The sequence below is a fragment of the Balaenoptera physalus genome (assembly GCF_965194825.1).
Source record: "Balaenoptera physalus genome assembly, chromosome: 1".
Taxonomy (NCBI): Eukaryota; Metazoa; Chordata; class Mammalia; order Artiodactyla; family Balaenopteridae; genus Balaenoptera; species Balaenoptera physalus.
The window spans coordinates 107988987-108011732 of record NC_138882.1 but is presented as its reverse complement, the minus strand read 5'-3'; the positions used below and the strand labels follow the sequence as shown (position 1 = coordinate 108011732).

General features: G+C 38.4%; 1 protein-coding gene across 8 annotated transcripts in view; it reads left to right on the top strand.

Moving 5' to 3' along the window:
- CDC14A (cell division cycle 14A) overlaps nt 1-22746 on the top strand; it is a 171241-nt gene that overhangs the window by 16747 nt on the left and 131748 nt on the right. For 3 of the 8 annotated variants that reach the window (XM_082452072.1, XM_082452071.1, XM_082452069.1), the window contains exons 3-5: nt 880-955; nt 6806-6850; nt 14000-14092. In XM_082452072.1, coding sequence (XP_082308198.1) covers nt 880-955; nt 6806-6850; nt 14000-14092 — 214 coding nt within the window. The other 5 variants (XM_082452073.1, XM_082452070.1, XM_082452074.1 and 2 more) reach the window with 4 other exon arrangements.

Here is a 22746-nt window from a genome sequence, read left to right as displayed (position 1 = left end):
GAAGAAAGATCTGGACTTTTGTTGCTGAAGTAGGAATAGAAAAGGAAGGGCTGACTTAGAGTAGTAGCTTATTTGATATATAAGAACTAAATTAATATTTATTTGAACTAAATTAATAGGAAGTTTCATGTCTGAGCAACTGGGAGAAACAAAATGTTTTCAGCCTGGAGGGCTGATTTGAAGGAAAGATGGGTTGAGTTCCAGGTGATGGAAGGACCCATAGATGGGAAGTCCAGCAGGTAGTTGAAGATGGGAAAAACTGATGTTGGGTCTTGGGTTAGGAGCCGTCTGTTTTCCATAGTGTTATCGTTTAATTCATGACAGCAGATGATCTGCAGACTGATGCGTGTATCCTGGAGATGTAAAGGGGTGGAGAGAAGGAGACGAGCCAGGGTGTTATATAATACAGAAAGTCCAAGGAGAATGAAACTGAAAAAAAGACCACTGGATTTAAGGTACTTGAAAATTGAGAGCAAGGTTTGAGTGGAATAGTTGGAATTAGAACTTAGGGTACATGAGCTTTATGACTAAGTAGGTGATAAATAAAACCAGGAAGTGTAAGCCACATATATGTTTTGTTCATGTTGGTTCTTTCAGTGCTTGCTTTTTAATTCTTTTACTTAATGTCCTGGCAGGGAGATAAAAGGAGGTGGAACTCAAAACTGTCCAAATAGTTCCCTGTTACGAGACTGGTTACAGTAACTGGAGGGCATTGGCAGGGTGAAGTCACTAGTTATTTGGATTACTATGATTCAGTCGTATACTAACCTTTATTCCCAAAGACAATTGAAACTTGACTGTAACTTTAATGAAAATAAAAATTAGCATTGATGTTACTGAAAATATCTTTACTAAATACTACTTTAAAAAAAATCTCAGTTTCTATGCAGATTTTGGACCTCTGAACTTGGCAATGGTGTACAGATACTGCTGTAAACTAAACAAGAAACTAAAAGTGAGTATTGTGGTGATGTTTATATTTTGGTGTTAAAAATTTGAACTGTGAAATCTAACCGGTGGGGTTGCTGTGCATATACCATTTAGTTAGGTAATCTTGATCTTTGGAAATTTAAGTGAGTAGTTCACCTAGAAGTTGAAATTGATCTACCTGATTACCCCACAAAGGACATGTTAACCTCGTTCATTTTTCAGGATCAATGGAAACATGAGCTGAATGAAGTCATTGAAATAGTGATCTAAGAAAGAAAACACAAATCCTTTCAGGTTGTTGTTAATGGGTTTATCAAATTCCCTCCTAGGATGATTTTTCTGAAACCTTCAGATCCACTTCTGGACACTGTTACCAGGTGATGAAGGGGGCTGGCTCATTATTGCATGGCAGGAGCTCTGGAGCATAAGCTTTTTCTATCTGATCAAGATTGAAATTTTTGTGTATTTCTTGAATGTCATCTCTGTAGAGTTAACAGCCAAGTGAGATTGATCAACTAGCAGCAATAGAGCATGGATTTTACCTGTTATGACAAAATTTGGGTCATACATTCACTATTCATCTCTATTTTTTAAATTTTACATGTGGCTTTTTTCCCCTCTTAAATTCTAAGCATATATGAGGAAGAGTGACATCTATATTCCTAGTTTTGGTAAACTTACTTCATCACATAGAAAGAAATATTTATCTTTTTCTCTCAATTTTCTAAATGAGGATCTTAAATAAATGTTTCAGTTTGCAAGGTGAAATCTACACAGCATGCTCTTGAGGATAACCACTAAATTATAACGCTTGGATAGTTTAATCTTTCTGCTGGGTAAAATGTTACTGGCATGACACAGTGCAGTGCCTTGTATATATTATCTGCTTAATGATAATTTTTTGATTTGATTGATTTTTATTGTACTTAGGTATAAAAGACAGTCTATCGTGGAGAATTTCCTGTAAAATATGAATTCACAGATGTTTGCCATTGATCTCAAAATGCTAAATGGACATGGAATGATACCAAAGAGAGATTTTTAAAGTCAAAAATCACATAACATAAGATCTGTTGTAATCAACTTTTTAGGGGATTAATTTCTAAAGTAGTGTCTGACTCAGAAATATAGTATGTACATTCCTTTAACTAAACCTACTTACATTTTTAAAAAATTTTATTTTTATTTTCTATTCATACTAAATTTTTTTATTTCGTTTTCTATTTTTTTAAACATCTTTATTGGAGTATAATTGCTTTAAAATGGTGTGTTAGTTTCTGCTTATAACAAAGTGAATCAGCTATACATATATGTATATCCCCATATCTCCTCCCTCTTGCGTCTCCCTCCCACCCTCCATATCCCACCCCTCTAGGTGGTCACAAAGCACTGAGCTGATATCCCTGTACTATGCAGCTGTTTCCCGCTAGCTATCTATTTTACATTTGGTAGTGTATATATGTCCATGCCACTCTCTCACTTCGTCCCAGCTTCCCCTTCCCCCACCCTGTGTCCTCAAGTCCATTTTCTACATCTGTGTCTTTATTCCTGTCCTGCCCCTAGGTTCTTCAGAACCATTTTTTGTTTTTTTTAGATTCCATATATATGTGTTAGCATACGGTATTTGTTTTTCTCTTTCTGACTTACTTCACTCTGTATGACAGACTCTAGGTCCATCCACCTCACTACAAATAACTCAATTTCTAAACCTACTTACATTTTTCAGAAAAGAAGCTACTGCCTATCGTTTAAAAGATAAAGTTAAAATTTTTGTAATCACCAAGGAAGCAAATAATATCCCCAAAAGGATTCAATAAAAAATATTAAATGGACTTTTAATGGATGAATTAACAAGGAAAGGATAATTCATAAATAATTAAAATCCATTTCTTCCTTTTGAGGACCTAGGAATTTCTTCACTTTCTTGATTAGTCCTGTTAGTATGTAGTTGGTATGAACTGGGTATTATAATCAACAGTGTGGAACCTGTCTACTATCTGGAATGATTGAAGAGAAAGGAATCATTATCAGGAAAACAAATTTTCTGGTCTGACTCAGTGCTCTATATAACAAGTACATAAGAGTAGATGGATTGAATTAAGACTATTTTACTATCATGGTCTATACTAAACAGTATGGGTAAGCATATACAAGGACTTGTTTTGATTTTTTTCATTTACAAAGCTTTCTTTCAACATTATACAAATTTAATAAAGTTCAGACAGTCCCCTCGGTTCATTTCAGTGATCAGGTAATCTGATGGATGCCTGGAATGAATGACATTTTTAGCTTTAGTACAATTAGTGGGCCCCTTGTTACTTGCTGAGGGAATGAATTTTAAATGTTAGTAAGTCATGGGTTATCTCAATAAAGCATACCAAGTAGAATCTCTTTATCAGGAGAAAAAGACTTAACGTTACCAATTCAAAGCTGCAGTCGCTTCAGCCTTGTAGAATCTGTTTCTTCAGCTCTAAAATAGGGCTTATAGAGCTCTCCCAGAAAGGTGGTTAGGATTATATATGTACAGAGGTTAGAAAATATGTGTAAGAGAGCTTTGTAAATTTTGACGTCCTATACAAAAGAAAGTTACTAAGGTAACATTCGTGAATTCTGATAGGAAATACAATAAAGACAGTTCTTCAGCAAAGTTTACGAACACCTCAGCCTCATAGCTATCATTTCTATATGCGAAAGCTATCCGATATCATTTTAGGAATCCAAATAACCATTTAGTCCAGCCTCCTGGTTTCATAGGTGCAGAAAGGGAAGCCCAGGAGAGGCATGTGACTTGCCCAAGGCTGCAAGGTAAGGTCGGGGCCAGGTTCTCAGGCCCTTGACTGCGTCATTCATACACTTCTCTCCACCTTCACTGGTAGCTGCAGCCTCTGGTTTATCATCTTCCTGCACTCACCCACAGCACTGCCCTGACTAACTTCCCCTTGTTGTCCCATGGTGGCCTCATAGCTCCTCTGCTTCTTTTTTGCTCCAGTGACCGTTCCTGCCACTCCGGCTGCTTTGCCTCCTGGAACCCAGACTCTAGGCTTTCCGATTTTGAACGTACCCTCCTTGTTACACGCCTCCCACATCGTCTCTCTCACCCTTGTGTAATCTCCAGACCTTCAGTCTCCCTGTTCTTTTAGGCTCTCAGCTCCCTTCCGATGTCTCTTGTCTGCAGCCCACGGTCGCTCATTTTGGTAAGACCTTTGGCACCATACTTCCATGCCTTTTGTCTTGCTCACTTTGACAACTCCCACCCTTGGCATCTTCCCAGCAGGTGATTTCATGCACTAACTTACTGATTTACTGAAGATTGCAGTACCCCTGCCACTCCTAGCCTTGAACTTTACCCCGAACCACGTCGCTGCTCCACACAATTGCGTGTGACATCCAGTACGGCTGGAGTGCCCTTGCCCTCTGGTTTGATAACTCCTCATTCTTTAAGACCTCGTGCAAGCACCACCACACCTAGTAAGCATCTCCTTGTGCTGCTGGACAAAGTGGGAGGTGCCTCCTTTGTTTTCCCGTAATTCTTTGTGCAGATCTCTATTACTGATGAGTTGTAATTTTAATTTTAATTGAAATTATAATTTCAGTTATAATTTGCAATTTTCAATTGCATCTATCTTTCTCACTAGACCTTGAGCCCCTAGAGGATGGAGGCATGCCTTATCAAAAAATGGAGACTTTTGTCTCCAAGTGTCCAGCACAGGTTCACTAAACACACAGAAACTGCTTTGGCCTTATCATGATCCCCATGACTTACAGATCCTCTTTCATCCTTTTGCCTCTAGAGGTTTCAATATCCTGCCCTCAGCATGTTTACATCCTTACTTTGCACTGATTTCTTATCATTTGCTCTCCCAACTTTGTCTTCCTAACTGTACTGAAACTGCTCTAGTGACATCTTAAATACCCAATCTGATGCCACTGACTTGGTCCTCTAACTCCTTTGCTTCTCTGAATAATTGGCACTATTTTAACAAATAACTTTTGTTAAAATAACTTAAATAACTTCTGTTCTTTTAACAAAGAACTTCTTAGAATTCTTTTTCTGTGTGGTTTCCTAACTCTTTGAGGCGCATTTCATTTTCTACTTTGGAAATTTTTATTTCTTCCAATAAAGCTCTTATTATTTTTTCCCCTTTATTTGATACCTTAGGTAGATAGGTAATATTTTACAGTACATTCTATTCCAAACCCGAATTTCTTATCTTTTATATGTTAAAAGGTTTTTTTTAAAGTTGATGGTTTGAGGTGATGATTTACTGATATTTTTGTGTGTGTGTGTTCGTATGCATTCTTTTCCCAATGGCCTTCATTTTAATTATATGAATTAAAATGGAAAATTATCCATTACACATTTACTTAGATTAAAAAACCAAAATCAGAAACCACTACCACCAGCAAAAACCCTGTTTCTTATTTTAAACTATACTTTAAAAAGTGTAAGTATTAAGAGTTATACAGTAACAGGTTGTAGTTTGCTATTTCTGGTCAAGAGTTACCATAATAAGGGAATCAGTCAAAGAAAGAAGATTTAATGAAGTGAGGACAATTTGCAAAACTGCGTATGTTATTTAATTTAAAGTGTCATCTGTGATTGATAGGCTAGACCAAGAATTGTAATCTTGTACTTCAAAGAATCCATAAACTCCTGAAATTATATATAAAATTTTGTGTGTATTTACATTTTTCTTCTGAGAGGATTCATAACTTTTTAATAGGTTCTCAAAGGGATTTTTGGCACAGACAATGCTGAGAACACTGGGCTGGAATATACGAGCTTCTAAAAGAGAAGACGGTAGTAATTAAGGACAAGGTAGTGGTGTTTTGAAAAGCAGAGTACCTTTTTCAAAGTTTATCAGTTAAGAAAATCTTTCAATTACTGATTCAATAATTTGACAGTTTTATAAACCTAATATGATTGAACTGGCTTTTTCTAAAATAATCAACACAGTTTTAACTGTTGATTTCACTTTTCCTCAGAGAAAAATAAAACCCCAGCCTGTGGGAAAAAAGAGCGTCTCTGAAAAAAGGGGATGTTTTCTAGGGCAGTAATTTTTTTTTTTAATACCTGCTCTTATGAATCAACAGGACAATCACAGTAATCTTGGGGACAATTAGAAAGATTTAAAAGAATATTGACAGAAATGTAATTTTAAATGTACAAAACATCCCACATGGCCCTTTCAGGGTAAAAGAAAAAAGGGGAGGGGGGCATGGTGAAATGGATGATTATATTAAAGCACTGAAAGTACCTGGCAGATGGTGGGGCTCAGGGAATGTCCTTGTTGCTGAATGAATCAGTGCAGTAATCCTATCTGGTAACCAGGTACCTGCCACGGTATCAGGTGGTTGTACACAAGCACTCTTTTGATACAGTGATCAGACCACCCTCTTATTATAACTACAAAAACATGTTGAAGATTTCTTCATGAGGTTATCTTCTGTTGCAGGTTCATGGGCTTTTGGGGGAAGAAAAGCAAGCTACATTCTGGAGAGTGTTCATGTAGTTTAAAGAGGTATCAGGGGTGCTAAAACAGTGTTAATTCCCACAGGAGTGAGCGTACGTAGAGTTTGCAAGGCCTGGAGCCCTTATGCCCATTCAGAAGCCTCAGGCAAGAAAACCCCCTTTTATAGAGAATCCCCAAATGCCTTCAACTATATTATCAGCCTGATCGATTAACCTTTATGAGCAACTTTTCTTGACGTTTTGACTTCTACTTTGTTCAAAGGTGCCATTTCATTAAATGAAACATACTGGGTTTGAAACAAAATGGACCGTAAGAGACACCATTTTCTTTTTAAATAAACTATTCGATCTGTTTTATTTTAGCTCTAAATAAAAACATAAACCGTATTTTGTTTTGTACAGCCAAAGAAAATTTTCAAGAATATCCCTTTCCTGGGAAAGTTGGAGGTAAAACATGTAGAGGTCATGGCTGCTCACAGGAAGACCTGTTCATTTTATCGCTTTTGCAATGGAATGACCACTGATTGCTATGGAGACGCTGATTGCTGCGGCCATTACTGGGCTAGCCTAGTCAGTGTAAGAGAATGATGCCTTGGTCACCACGGTCCCTGTGCTGTAATCTACTTAATCTGACCACCATCATTGGCAGAGCTTGCTTGTTTAGGGAAGTGCATGGGCTCAGTTTTTTTTTTTTATTAAAGGGCATATAATCCAGGCTGCACTAATGTCTTCCTTAGCTCAAACAGGCTGATTGACACAGCTTAAACACCACATTCTAACCACATGACTTGAAGATTTTACTTTTAAGCATGGCAAACAACTTTACGAAAGGCTGCCCCCAAAATCTGTTCCTTTAAATTGGCCATTAACTCTTTTGTTTTTGTTTTTGTGGCTTTGAGCTTAATTGCATCACCTTTTGATTTTGAATGGTTAAGTAGTTTGTGGTCTCCTGACCTAAACTGAACAAGTGCATGATTTGTGTCTGTCACCATAATTCAAGGATAGCCTGGGGTATTTGTGATTTGTGTAGCATGTCATCATTTTCTCTCTCTCTCTCTCTGAGTTGCCGTGGCTTGTTTTTCACAAGGAGTGATCCCATTAGAATGCAACCTTTCACATAGCTTTCCTTTCTGAGATAGAAAATGTCTGTCTGGGGTCAATATCCTCATCTTAGTTTGTATTTTTCTAATATGGCAGTCATTGTACTTTGGTTTACAAGTACCATCAAACATTTATATGCTATATTACACACTTGTCATGATTTACATAAGAGTGGTAGAACTTTAACTCTCACTCAGGGAAGCAGTACAGGTCTGGAAATTTCCATAGGTTTGCTTATGTTAATTGATAGATATTCATTACTAAATCCCATCTTTTAGTTACTATTTTTTTACCTTGTTAAATGAAACAATTATTGTACCTGTAATTAAGATCATTCCATTGGACCTTGCTGTGCTGTGAATGCATCCCTAGGTAGTTATTCTCTTCCATTTGTAATAAGCCTTGGCCAATATTTTCCCCTTGTTTAGCATCAAATATTCATTAGACTTTGAGCACTTAGGAGGCTAGAGCCTGGGGTTCTGCTTCCCTTGTTACCATGTTGCTCAGCACTGTGCTTGACACACAACAGCTGCTCATTTCATGCTGATTGAACCATTAGAACTTTCTTCAGCTGCAGTATCCCAGCACTCAGATTCAGCAAACTGATTGCCTGTGGGCTGCTTTCAGTTCACAGACATGTTTGGGTTTTTTTTTTTGGCATGAATGCTGTTTAAAAATTTTGAATTCATGGTCCACATCTGTAATTTATGAAAATTTTCATTAAATTATAGATTCCTGGCTTCTTTTAAATATTGCAGTATCTGATTTGGGCCCAGATTCCTGCATGAGAGCTAGGTCTGCATTGGGTAGGGCATGCTTTTCTAGTTTCCCAACTGACCCACTTTAAATTCTTGGCCCCTGAGAGCATCTGAATTTGGAACCTCTGGAATAACACCATCATTTATATTTATTTATTTTTGGCTGCGTTTGGTCTTCGTTGCTGTGTGCGGGCTTTCTCTAGTTGCGGCGAGCGGGGGTTACTCTTCGTTGCAGTGTGCGGGCTTCTCATTGTCGTGGCTTCTCTTGTTGCGGAGCACGGGCTCTAGGTGCGTGGGCTTCAGTAGTTGTGGCAAGTGGGCTCAGTAGTTGTGGCTCGCAGGCTCTAGAGCGCAGGCTCAGTAGTTGTGGCACACGGGCTTAGTTGCTCCACGGCATGTGGGATCTTCCCGGACCAGGGCTCGAACCCGTGTCTCCTGCATTGGCAGGCGGATTCTCAATCACTGCACCACCAGGGAAGCCCTGGAATAACACCATTTAAAGCAGCTTAGTTGCTGAAACATTAAAGGAACTTTTTCCATTGGTGTTATCAGCTGGAATGCAAGAATTTACAAATTGTAATAAAGTTTTCTGAGGAATCTGGGGAAATGTGTTTTCTATAACATGCTTTTAAAAGTCACATGGCATGATTTGGAGTTCCTAAAAGAATTTAAATGTCTTTTGGGGCTACTTGACCAGATGGACGGTATTTTAGGATCCATATAGAGCATTTCCAGGAATGGGGCCTTTTCCCACATTTTCATGCAGCTCTTTTCCAAAATTTAGCAATATCTTAGCACAGTGGATTTCAATGTGTGGTCCCTGGACCAGCAGCCTCAGTATTAATTACCAAGGAATTGTTAGAAATGCAAATTCTCGGGCCCTTCCCTGCTGAATCAGAAACTCTAGGGGCGGGGCCCAGCAGTCTGTTTTAATAAGCTCTCTAAGTGACTCTGAATCAGTCTGTTAAGAGGATGAAATACAATATAGTAATATAATAAAATATAATTTAGATTGAAATTTAGTTTGTTTTTTATTTCTGAAAAGTTTTAAAATTATTGACCAATTCAACCTGAGACTTATTTAAATTTTGAACCGTGAAACTTGTTATGGCCTTGTAATTGAGAATTAAGGTTTACACAAGTTATCAAGCTCAGTAAGAGAGTTCTGGATTCCTTCCGTCTACCACACTTGTGGAGAGCACTCAACTCTCTCATCTGACCTGGGAGCTATTGGCCAAGTGTGGTAAGCCAGGCCCTCCATGGCTCCAGGCTTATGTTCTCTTGGTAAAAGAGAGGCACAGCATGCTCATTATACTTCAGCCTTGCCCGGGACCTCTGGTTTGGGAGTCACTCTGTGTCTGGTCAAACTGGACCCCTTTGGCACTGTCCTACTGCTTTGAGAAATAATGGCATGTAGCAAGTGACCAATAAATATTACTGTTGTTGTTGTTATTATAGAGGGCTGGCTGTGTCCACTTAGGTTAAGAAGATTCAGAAGGTTACATACTCCAGTTTCCAGATAGAAGTCTACAATATAGTGTGGATAGTGGCTGCATGTTATAATTTGCAATGGGTCATGTGCAGCCTTGCTGCAGAGCAGACAAATAGTCCAGAGGTCTTAGTATTCCTTCTGTGACATCCTCTTTATATTTAAGACTATATTCATTTGTTTTACCGATTTCTAACTTTACTTTGCTATTGTACACAGTGTTTTTGTAATCTCTAAGCTTTTCATGTAAAGCAGAAAGAATCTGTATTAGAGCAAGGAGCTCACTGAGAGCCAGAGGTGATGGTATGATTTAGCAAGTAATCTCCATGTAGGGCGTGGCCGGTACACCGGACTGTAGAGGTGACAGCCAGGTAAGGAAGAGGCAACTGTCCATTTTGGAGGCATGAAATTCTCCTGATATTAGAGCAGAACTTGAAAAAATATCTACGGGGCTCATTTATAAAATAGAGTCCTATTGTCTGCAGGACTTTCTTTTCTTGCATGGTAAAGTTCTTCCATATGAAAGATCTCAAAGAATGAGCCAAATGTTCCTCTAAAGGCACTTTAGTCATCAGTGTGCTTTGATATGTAATAGGTAGTTTTTGTTTTTGTTTTTAAGATAAGGACATGTTTAATATTTGGAAGGAGAAAACGTTAAAGAGGTTGTGTAGATCAACTCAATCATATAAAGCAAGAGCTAAACAATTGGCAAGATGTTTTGTTATCCCTGAAATTTTTCATCCTAGTACCAGAATAGCTCCTCTGTTGAACAGCGTTACTGCTGCAAGACTGGGGAATGCTGACCCGTAGAGGAAGCGAAGGCCTGGCTGTGACAGGGAGGGACATTAGGACAAGGCTTGTAATATGTAAGATTTTTCTCTGTTGTCCTTCACTTTGAATTAGTTTTGATTCCTTGAGTGAGAACTCACCTCTCTGTGATCTGACCTAGGAGATATTGGCCAAGCTTCACTAAACAGAAGATCATTTCTTGACTTGCAGTGCTGAGAAAAACACTTGAATTCCAAAATAGCTAACCCTAAGCAAGGTAAATGCTAGGAGTTTTAAAAGCTTTCCTAAAAGTCAGATAGAGAACTCTCATTTTAAAAAGTAACGTACAGCATGGTGACTACAGTTAATAACACTGTATTGCATGTGTGAAAGCTGCTGAGAGAGTAAGTCCTGAAAGTTCTCATCACAAGAAAAAAAATTTTGTGAGTAGGTAGGGTGACAGATGTTTTAAAAAATGTCAATTATGTTTGCATCCTGTAGGCAGCTTCCAACAGGAGGTATTTTGTTTTATCTTATTTTATTTTTTAATTTATTTAATTTATTTATTTTATTTTTGGCTGTGTTGGCTCTTTGTTGCTGTGCGTGGGCTTTCTCTAGTTTTGGTGAGTGGGGGCTGCTCTTGGTTGTGGTGTGTGGGCTTCTCATTGTGGTGGCTTCTCTTGTTGTGGAGCACGGGCTTTAGGCGCACGGGCTTCAGTAGCTGTGGCACACAGGCTCAGTAGTTGTGGCTCACGGGCTCTAGAGTGCAGGCTCAGTAGTTGTGGTGCACGGGCTTAGTTGCCCCGCAGCACGTGGGATCTTCCTGGACCAGGGCTCGAACCCGTGTCCCCTGCATTGGCAGGCGGATTCTTAACCACTACACCACCAGGGAAGTCCAGGTATTTTAAAATAGTTAAAATTTCTAGGTAGATTTTGTGAAGAATATTCTTTATCTGATATAATTTCCGAAAGCTTGTAAAGGTAAAAAAAATTCTTCCCTTAAAATTTTAATTTGTATTATATTTACTTTAAAAAATGTATAAGTATACGGTGAAAAGAAAGTTTCCTTCAGAATTCTGTCCACATGGTTCCCATTGTAGGATGGTTCTCTGCATTCCGTATACTTTAGAATTAGAGAGAAAAACAAAAAAGAAGCAAACACAAAAAGTTAAAAAACAATCCAACAGTAAAGACCATTGGCGATGAAAGAACAGCAATAGGAGTTTGTCACTGTTGGCGAGTAAATTTGTAAAATAAATTTAATTCCACTATTTAATGATAAGAGTAGCTTGTTATGAAACCTAAACTCTTAGTAGAAAAGGGCATCGAAACAGATAGTTTAAAGTTCCTCAGAGGTGTGTTAGGGATCCAGGAAATGAAAATATTGAGAGGCTGAGAGCCAGAAGAGCTGAGTCCTTGTGTTCCATCTGACTCATGTTAACGGGGTCCTGGCCTCTGTAAGGCAGTCTTTAGGTAGTGTAGGATTTAGAGACCGTAGAAGCAGCTTAGGTCTTAAGAGCCTTGATTCTTCTTTCAATAAATCAAACATAACTTATTGATGGAGATAAATCACTGGCAAAAACAAGCAAACGAGAAATGTCCAGCAGGTAACAATTCCAAATTGAGAAAGCAAGTAGACAAGTGTCAACACCACTGATGGTGACCTTGAAGTCTTTAGATAACTTGTGTGCTTTAACTCCACTACCTGAATTGAATAAAATGTACTCTTTTTAAAAATTTTATTATTATTGTTTTTAAATGTACTCTTTTAAACTTTATATCATAGAAGTATTTTAGTAAGCTTGTCTGGAAATAAGGACTTTGGTAATAAGAGACCAAACCTCAAAGAGTTTTGAGGCAAACACTTATTTTTCAAAGTTCAATTTAAAAGAGCAGTGCTGGACTTCCCTGGTGGCGCAGGTTAAGAATCCACCTGCCAATGCAGGGGACACAGGTTTGAGCCCAGGTCTGGGAAGATCTCACATATCGCAGAGCACCTAAGTCCGTGTGCCGCAACTACTGAGCCTGTGCCTTAGAGCCCACGAGCCACAACTACTGAAGCCTGTGCGCCTAGAGCCTGTGCTCCGCAACAAGAGAAGCCACCACAGTGAGAAGCCCGTGCACCTCAACTAGAGAAAGCCTGCATGCAGCAACGAAGACCCAATACAGCCAAAGATAAATAAATAAATTAAAAAAATAAAATAAAAGAGGAATGCCATTTTCAGAACGTGATTCTTGGTTATCAAAGAAATGCCTGACTTGGGGCGGTGAGGGTTTCTAGGCTTACAGCCATGATGCATAGAACTAAGTTTTCTGTGGTTACACATTAAAGCCAGAATGTTGCTGTTTCATCTTAGAATAAACTTCAGAGTTGTGGAAGAGTTTCTTTTCCTTGTAGAAAATAGCAGGGTAAGGAAAGGTATGTAGTTGAGTTCTTACATTTTTAAGGGGCCTCTAAAAGCAAATATGCTGTGGGTTGTGGTTAGTGTGTAGAGTATAAAAAGCTGCCTTTCTAGTCGGTATGAATTTATAGATAAATATTAAAATGTACTTATGTGTCTGTATTTTGAAAACCATTTGTCTGTTTTGAAATATGAGGAAAACCATATAACTGTTTTGAAATATGAGGAAATGGAGTGGATTTCACTGAGTTGTATCATGTTCTCATTGTTTTATGTTTGAATTTTTACTAATAATTTGATTTCATTTTAACAGATCATTTTGTTTTTACCTTCTTTTCATGTTTAGCATGTATACAACATACTATGTTGCTTATTTTGGATTTAGTTGAGCATGCAGCATATTGCCTGGCATATAGCAGCTGGTGCTTAATAACTGTTCGTTTGGGTCCATGAATTTAATATATGGCTATTGTATTAAGATGTTTGCTGACATAATCCTTTTGATGGTTCATTTTTTTCCGTTAACCATTTATTTTCAGGTAATTAAAAGGGGATCTTTTAATAGAACATTATAAAAAGAAAATATTAATATTGGTGCTCTGGTTAATATAGACATTTAAAAATGTTCAGAGAGGAAAATAGATTGGTTGACACATTTAAAAACAAATGGCATAATATGAAAAGCATAGATAAATTTTCTGGGAGTGGGTGTGGTGTGTTAGGGAATGAAAAAGGATGAATAGACTTTACATATAAGATCAAGAGTAAATCTTCAAAAATGATTCCTGCTATAATAAAGATGCCAATAATTTATCTCCCATTGTATCGGTCTCCTTTCTTGGAGAGAAATATATTTGGTATAGTGCTAATTCTTACGTTATGATTGAGCTGTAAAAAGTAAGAGCTAGTAACCCTCCATCCTGTACTACTTATGTATGAATGCCATAGAAATTGAAGTCGAAAGTTGTTAAATTTCACTGATTGTGACATGTCTTTGAAAGTTAAGAGACGATGTTTTTTTGTACATTTCAATATTGTCTCTATGGTTACACTAACTCTTTTTATTCCCTCTTTCTAGTCATACAGTTTATCACGAAAGAAAATTGTGCACTACACCTGTTTTGACCAACGGAAAAGAGCAAATGCAGCATTTTTGATCGGTGCTTATGCCGTAAGTACTTTTTTCATGATTATTTTCTATAATCAGGCCAATGGAATGCTAACACTGTCAAACAAAATCCAGGCCACTTTTTCAGTGGAATTGGGAGATGGTGAAGATTATTAGCAGCTTGGGAGTTGATCTGGAATGGAAAGTGTGGACCAGTATTGATCGTCTGATTACTCTTGGATCTTATTTTCCATTAGCTAATGAGAGAATCTTGGGACTGCAATGTGTAGCTTGTAGTTGTATAGGTGTTTTTAATAAAAAGAATACCCAGAAAGGATATTTACAGAAAAAAAATATATAGTGGAAGATTATTAAAGACTTAATGGTTTCCTTTTTTTGGGGATAAGAGGAAATCCTTGATTGCATGGGGGAGGATTATTATTATTATTATTATTATCAGTCCATTTATTTATCTATACAAGTGTTTGCAGTAAGCAAACTGAATATAAATCCTGCTTATATTGCAACTTCCCTAATGACTAGACATGACTTTTCAAAAATAATTTTGATTAGAAATTTTGTTCTCTGTAGGCACTAAAATGTAAATGTGAGTTCCACATGAATGTGCTATACAATTTTGTTGTGAATACTTCTAGAATTTTCTATATATACTGGGATTGGGCAGGCAGGGGAGAGAGGTATCCTTTTCCCTCTCATCCTTCAGGAAGGTCGATGTTTCTCTAAAGCCTGGAAGCTCACTGCTGCATGACCTTTCAACGACCTCCTTCTGAAGACCTTGATGGAAGGAGGCACCAGCTACTAGACATCAAACTCTGCCACATCAACCCAAAAGCTTTGGGGGAAAAAGCCCAGCTGTGCTGTTGAAAAGACTGTCAGCTGTTGCAGGGTGTAGGCTGAGGATAGTGCAGGCTGACAGCCAGACTGCAGCCCGGGGCCTTTTTTCCAGAACTGAGATGCCCAGTTCTGTCCACCTTTTCTCATCAGGATGTGGCTACAGTAAAGCCTTGGGCCATCCCTTGTGGTACTTTTCTTTCTTGCTCCATAGACAGCATGCTATAGTATTTGGAATCATGACTAAGAATCAGAAACACAGTTTTTCATCCTGAAGTGGCTCTGGGATGAGGGGTAAGCCACTTTATCTTTCTTAGCTTTACTTAGTTTCCTTATCTGTAAAATGAGAGGGTTGGACATAATGACCTCTAAGTTTCCTTCCAATTCTGAGGATACTAGGGTTATTTGTAGCGCCAGCCAGGCTCTTGCTTTTATTTTAAGAGCATGCATGAAAAGCTGGCTGTTGGCATGAAGGTTCAGTAAAGTGCTGGTAAGCTGAATTAAGCAGGCATGCTTATTTTTCACTTTGATAATTACTGTTTATTTGAAACTGATAATTGACACCGTGTTTAAAATATGGAGAGTCCGTAATAACCTCTGGATTCAAGCCACGTAAACAAGCGTGTCTTCCTGAGGGGTTTTGTGATGTTTCTGAGCATGTTATTCGTGAGTCCTTTGTCACAGGGATTGCCGTCAGGAAGAGGTCATTTGCTACTCGCTCCTTCCCCCTCTTCCCCTCCTTCACCCCTTCTTTCTCTTTTTTTCTTTCTTAATGCCCGTCCTTCCTGTTTTTAGTGTCTTCCTTAATTTCAGCATGGCACCTTTGGAATTTTGAATGGAAGTTTAGTGCTAATAGATGTGTTGAGCTTGGGGATAAAATGTATCTTCTAATGCAGAAGTTTCCACCACTTTAAAGCAGCCAAATGAAAGAAAAGCAGCCTGAGGGAGTGCTGAGGGCAGCATGAGCTTGTCTTACATGCTGGTTACCGTCCTGAGAAGCAGTGTAATTATTATTTTACTAGTCATTTCCCAGTTGATTTTCTTTTCGAATTTTAGAAATGTGTTCCCCAGAAAGCTTTTTTGATACAACCCTTAATAAAAATGAGAACCAGGAATTGTAAACTTTCCTTAAAGAGAATTTTGTGCCTTACTCTGTATTATATGTATGCATTTAATTGTTGACTCAAGTATTTTAAGAAGACAGTAATGGCATTATACATACATCTCAGCTAAGATTCATATTATTACATCTTGCTATTTGGATAAATCATAATCTCCTGGGGGAATCTTCTTGGACATAAAAGACTTTTACTTTTGGAGTAGCTGTGTAGCCAAATGGGGTGAGCTATGTACATGTGCATTTTTCAGAATCCCCAGCAGTGAAAGTGTTCCTCTTTTTAATATGTGATATCAACCCTCTATCAAGGGGCACTGACGACTAATTTGTACTAAGACAAGCCTTTTTCCCTGAGCCTTATTTTTCTCATTTGTAAAATTTGGTTAATACCAGGGTTTTCTGGTCTACTTCACAGGATTATTATCAAGGTCAAATATCTAACGGCCTGTTTGATAGCTCAGTATATCTAAATGATATGTCACATTTACTGTGGCAGAATTTTTTATTCCTTCTCTCCACAAACCTATTTATTCCCCTACTCATTGCCTTTTTAGTAAATGAGCTACCATCAGCAACTTACTGAATCAAAGGATAGTAGTCATTTTGATTCCTGTTGTTTCCTTTTCCCACATTATACTCATCAGTAATTTCTAACTCTAAAACACATACTGAGTCAGAATACTTCTTTCCCTCTCTGTTGCTATCACCTCGTCCAAGCCACTGTCACCGTTCACCTGGATGCCCACCACAGCTTCATACATTGTCTCCTTTTCACACCCTTGCTTCCTTTTAACCCAGTTGCTACACAGTTGTCAGAGTAATGTTTTAAAACTATAAATTAGATCATTGCCCTCTTTCAAATCTGTCTAATGATCGCTCACTCTTCTTGGCATGAAATTCAGCCTCCTTACCAATGCCATTAAGGTCCTCCCTGATCTGGCCCTTTCTCCCTCTGTGATCTCCTTACTCAAGATGCTCCCATCACACTGGCCTTCTAGCCATGGAATCTCAAGTGTGCTCCTGCCAGAAGGCCTTGATATTTCTGTTCTCTCTCTCTTACCTCAGGTTTTTACCTCAGACTCTTGCATTGCTTCTTCCTTCTGATCTGATGTCACCTCCTCAGAGAGACTTTCTCTTGAGTTTTACCTTGCTTTCTCCACCTCCAGTCACCCTCTAGCCCTTTTCTGTTTTAGTCATTATTTTTGTAGCACTCTACTACTTGAAATTATCTGGTTCATTTGTGTATTTACTTGTTTATTATTTCTCTCCTAGACTAGAGGGTAGGGACCTTGTCAGTTTTGTTCATGGCTGTGTCTAGGAGGTGATAAACTATTTAATCAGGGGTTAGGCCCAGGCATTCACCAGTTGAACTGGAAGCTGGCCACAGTGGGGCCTTTCTGCTGTGCTGAATCATGGGGAAGTCCAGGGTCAGGGGCGGGGTCCCAGGGAAGAGACAAGGTGGCCAGCCTGGAGGGGGCTGGAGGACTTACCAACTGGAATGGAACTATTTCAGTACTTGAACACTGAGCATCAGTTTAGAACTGTGCCTGGCATATGGTAGACGCTCCATAAATATCTACTGAATGAATGAATAATGGAACGATAAAATATGAAAGAAAGAAGGAAGGTAACTTTCTTTGGGTAACTTCAGAGAGAAACTGAAAATGATCAAATTGGATCAAATTGGACATAAAGTTTAAAGTCATGTCTTCCTCATTACTGGAAATATTTGCAGTAATGATTGAGCCAACCATGTTTTTTGTTTTTTTAATTTATTTATTTTTAAAAAATTTTTGGCTGCATTGGGTCTCCGTTGCTGCACGTGGGCTTTCTCTGGCTGTGGCGAGCGGGGGCTACTCTTTGTTGCGGTGCACGGGCTTCTCATTGCGGTGGCTTCTCTTTGTTGTGGAGCATGGGCTCTTCAGTAGTTGTGGCACTCGGGCTCCGTAGTTATGGCTTGCGGGCTGTAGAGCGCAGGCTCAGTAGTTGTGGCGCAGGGGCTTAGTTGCTCCGTGGCATGTGGGATCTTCCCGGACCAGGGCTCGAACCAGTGTCCCCTGCACTGGCAGGCGGATTCTTAACCACTGCACCACCAGGGAAGTCCCTCAACCATGGTCTTTAAAGATGCAGAATCAAAGCAAAGGTTATAGACCAAGGGCAGTACCTGTATACAAAGGCACATCACTACCTTGCTTCTCTTTTGATAAACTTTTTTTCAATTGTTTTTATTATGGTAAAATACTATGTGTAAAATTTACTATCTTCATCATTTTTTCTTTGTTTTTTATTATTTTTTATTGAGGTATAACTGATATAACATTATATTAGTTTCAGAGGTACAACAAAATGATTCAGTATCTGTAAATAATTGCAAAATGACCACTACAACAAATCCAGTAAGCATCTGTCACCATACATAGTTGCCAAAAATCTTTTTTTCTTTGATGAGTCTTAAGCATTTTTAAGTGTATAGTTCAGTAGTATTAGGTACATTCATATTGTTGTGCAACTATCATACCTCGCTTTTGAGTGTGACATCTTGTGCAGACATTATGTACCTACAGAGTCAGGGCTTTGCCTGTGGTTTCTCTGTTAGATCATGACTTTAAGTATGTCACAGAAGCTTTTGTGTTTCTATTTCCTTATCTGTAAGTGAGGGAGAGCCTTTTTATGTTTTATCTCCTAGAGGTGTCATGAGTATCAAAAAGGAGATAAAATACAGAACATCATGTTCAGTAGGAAATCCACAAACCCTTCTCTGTGGGTGATCTGAAAGCCAGAGTTGCTGGAATGATGTGGCCACTGGAGATCACAGTGGCGCTCAGCAGATGACAGGCACCCATCTCGGGGCAGTCCCCACTCGTGAAGCATCTCTTTATCCCTAAGCTGTGACGTTGTGCTCCTTGAGATGGAGGGCTCAGATTTTAAGAACAGGCCAACTTTGTTGGAAAGATGTTTCCCTTCCAGGACAATACTCAGTGCAGTTTCTGTTTTAGAGTTAGGATACTTAGATTATCATAGCATCCAAAATACTCCCATATGAATTTGAAGAAGATGGCTTTTAAAAAATTAAAAGCATGAATTAATTAGGCTCTTGCCACATGCTTAGAGACCAAATCCTCACTTGTTTCTGTACTGTTTTCGGTTCACAGAACTATGGTAAAGAGATCAAGGAGAATTTGGAGCAGGCCATGATGATTGAAGGATTGGAAAATAATTCAGAGTTAAAGAATTAAGAATTTTTTCAGCTATGTGGAGGATTCTGGTTACCACATTGTATGTTCCTTAATGCACTTGTTAAGGCCTTGTATTGCTAAATAAGGGGTCTAATTATGGATTAACTGGGACTGGCCTGAACCAGATGTCATGTCTGAATCAGGGATGACAAGTCTAAGTTTTGTAGACTTTCTAACCATATCTATGTCTGCTATTTGTTTTGTAGACTGTACTTAAGGCCTTAGCAGTTATATTATACCTCTAAGTCTACTACTAATTGCAAAGAAGCCATTCTCCATCTGGTGTAGTGGTTGAGAGCAAAGACTTCAGCAGAGCCACAGGCTTGGCCTTGAATTCACTTGTTTTTTTGTGTGTCTGGACCAAGTTACTTAACTCATCCAAACCCCTGTTTTTTCCATTGTTAAAACAGAGATAATAACACCCCGCCTAACGTAGTTGCGGTGAGGACTGAAGGAGGTCATGCTCATGAAGGTGTCAGGGCAGTGCCTGGCATTTTAAGCACTTAGGAATGGCTGGTGCTCTAGGCAGGAAAGTTGTGTGGCCTTCCAAATCATTTTCTGAGCCATTGTCTTACTTCCCCTGAAGAGCCGAAGGCTGCTCGCCTCTTTTTCTCTGCTTGTCTTCCCTCCTTTCCATCCCATTTCACACTTAGATCCTTCCTTGACTCAGTAATACTCAGATGGTTGTTAATGTGATGATTGCTTAGGATAATTCACTGGAAGGTGTGAAGGTGTGCGTATGAGTTTTTTTCCCCCCTCCTAGGATGTTATCTGCATTCTAAAGGAAGAACCTGTCTAAAGCAAATGAATTTCTCATTTTTGAGATGTGTATTCAGGTATTCGTTAGTTCAGTGAGTATTTATTTAGCTCACATGAGCTCGACTCAGCATTGTGGTGGGCTCTGGGAAATAAAATAAAAATTTTTAAAAAAAGAAAGAAATAAAAAAAGAAGAAAGAATGAATGCCTAGCTTTAAAATAGGGGAAAAGATGAGCAACAAGTAATTTGGGAAAAGTGGGTAGTAATAAGTGCCAAATTTGGATAAAAATTCATTTAACAAGTGTTTTTCCAGGCCTTGTCATACATGAGGTCTTGTTCTAGGAGTTGAAGATACTAAGGTGAATAGCTCCCTGCCTTCTGGTGTCGGTGTTGGGGCACTAGGGTCAAACCTGGAGAGATTTGAGAGGGATCAAGGATGACCAACCCCAGCAGGCCAAGTTGGGAAGGGAATATCAGATGGGGGGCATGGCATGGAGGGGAGGATGCTTTTCGGGGAGGATAGGAGGGGTTGGGAAATGATTAAATTATTTTAAACATCTAGTTTGAAAAGAGGATAATTTCATGAATTTAATCTAACAAATTGGCATAACCACATTATAGAAGAAAAGTAGGAAGTTTCTCTTGTAATTATATCTCTCTAAGTTTGAACTATTTACTTAGGTATAATTGCAGTGTAGTTTTGTGAACTTTTTTCGCTTGGCCTACATATGTTTTGCCTTTTTTGCTACCTACGTGACCAAATAATATTCCCTTTAGAGTACATACCATTGTTTAACATTTTAGATTCTTTTCAAAATTTTTTATAATGTGACAAACAACTTTCTGCATTGTAAATGCTTCTTTTTGTGGATTTTTGTCTTTAGATTGCCGGAAGTGTGATTAATAGATTTAAAAGAAAAGTCAGCATAACTTTAGGCTCTTGGAGTATATTACCATATTTAAGCCAATTTCCACTAAATTTGGTATCAGGTGGACTCTTCAGTGTTATATACCTTTGCATAATGGGGATAAACACTAAAAACTTAAAAATTTACTTGGTGGGGCTGGGGGAGGGAAGGATTGGGAGTTTGGGAATTGCAGATGCAAACTAGTATATATAGGATGGATAAACAACAAGGTCCTACTGTATAGCACAGGGAACTATATTCAATATCCTGTGATAAACCGTAATGGAAAAGAATATGAAAAAGAATATATATGTATAACTGAATCACTTTGCTGTACAGCAGAAATGAACACGTTGTAAATCAACTATACTTCAGTAAAATAAAAAAACATAAAAATTTAATTGGTGAAAATATTTCATTGTTTTACTAATCATTTTTTTTTTTAATTTTTAAAAAAAGTTTTTTATTTATTTATGGCTGTGTTGGGTCTTCGTTTCCGTGCAAGGGCTTTCTCTAGTTGTGGCAAGCGGGGGCCACTCTTCATCGCGGTGCGCGGGCCTCTCACTATCGCAGCCTCTCTTGCTGCGGAGCACAGGCTCCAGACACGCAGGCTCAGTAATTGTGGCTCACGGGCCCAGTTGCTCCGCGGCACGTGGCATCTTCCCAGACCAGGGCTCGAACCCGTGTCCCCTGCATCGGCAGGCAGATTCTCAACCACTGCACCACCAGGGAAGCCCCTACTAATTATTTTTTAATGATTAGTACCTAGGTTGATTATTCCTGTAGTTTTATTTGTAGGTTTATTAACTTTTTGAATGGCTTGTGTTTTTTAAATTTGTTTACTGTATTTGGACCATAAAAAGTTGAAAAGTGACTATCAGTCTCTTTCCTTTAAAAAAAGAAGTCATTTCCCTGTGTCTAATTTGTATCAATAGATGTAGACCCCTAGAAATCACACCCACCAGTCCAAGTTTCTGTAAGAAATTAGGAAGTCCGTATACCTTAAGTTCTGTTACTTATCAAAATGCTGTATTAATAAGTACTTCTGTGTGGCTGAATACAAAGATGGTTAATTGGAACTGCTGATAATGGACTTATTGATTATTTAACACTGAGTGGTTTACTGAATTTTACAAAAAATTATATTTGGGACAGTATTATTTAAAAGTGGTTAACGTGTGTATGTGTGTTTAAATCATTGGAAAATGGTAAACCAGGCCAACTGACTCTGAATTTGTTTCTGTCTTATTTCTGACTCACAGTTCATCCATAAATTGCAATTTCAGAACTGCTTTAAATTATCATTAAAAAACTATAGGTTAAACAAATGTTATTTAAAATGTAGGTAAAATTATCAAGAAAATAGTGGGTTCAAAATAATAAAGGTGTTTACCTTAAATATTTATTAAAATAGTAATAAAGTGGATGTCAGCTACCAGTGTTCTGTCAACCTCTGTGGCTTCTTGGTAAACCTACCAGGTAGCGTTTGCTTCTGCTTATAGAAATTGTGGAGAGGAAGGGAGGAGTGGCTTATGGCTGGGGCAGGGCAATTTCCTGTTTGCAGTTCCTTCCTTTTATAGCTTGATAGGCAAGAATGCTAGTGCATGTAAGTGGGCCGGAGAGGCTTTTATCCTCGCAGGCTTGCATTTTTGGTGTCTTTAAGCAGGTCAGTCTCCCTAAAATCATAAAGCATTTTCAATTTCAGACTCTTTGAATTTGGAAATTCTGTTAATCTTCTGCATATGGATAGAGCGATATTATCTTTTTCAACTCTCCTTGCATGTTTCATTTAGCTGTGGGCAAGAGAAGTCAGCTGTTTGCTTTTCACTTGCGGAAGGTTTGTTTC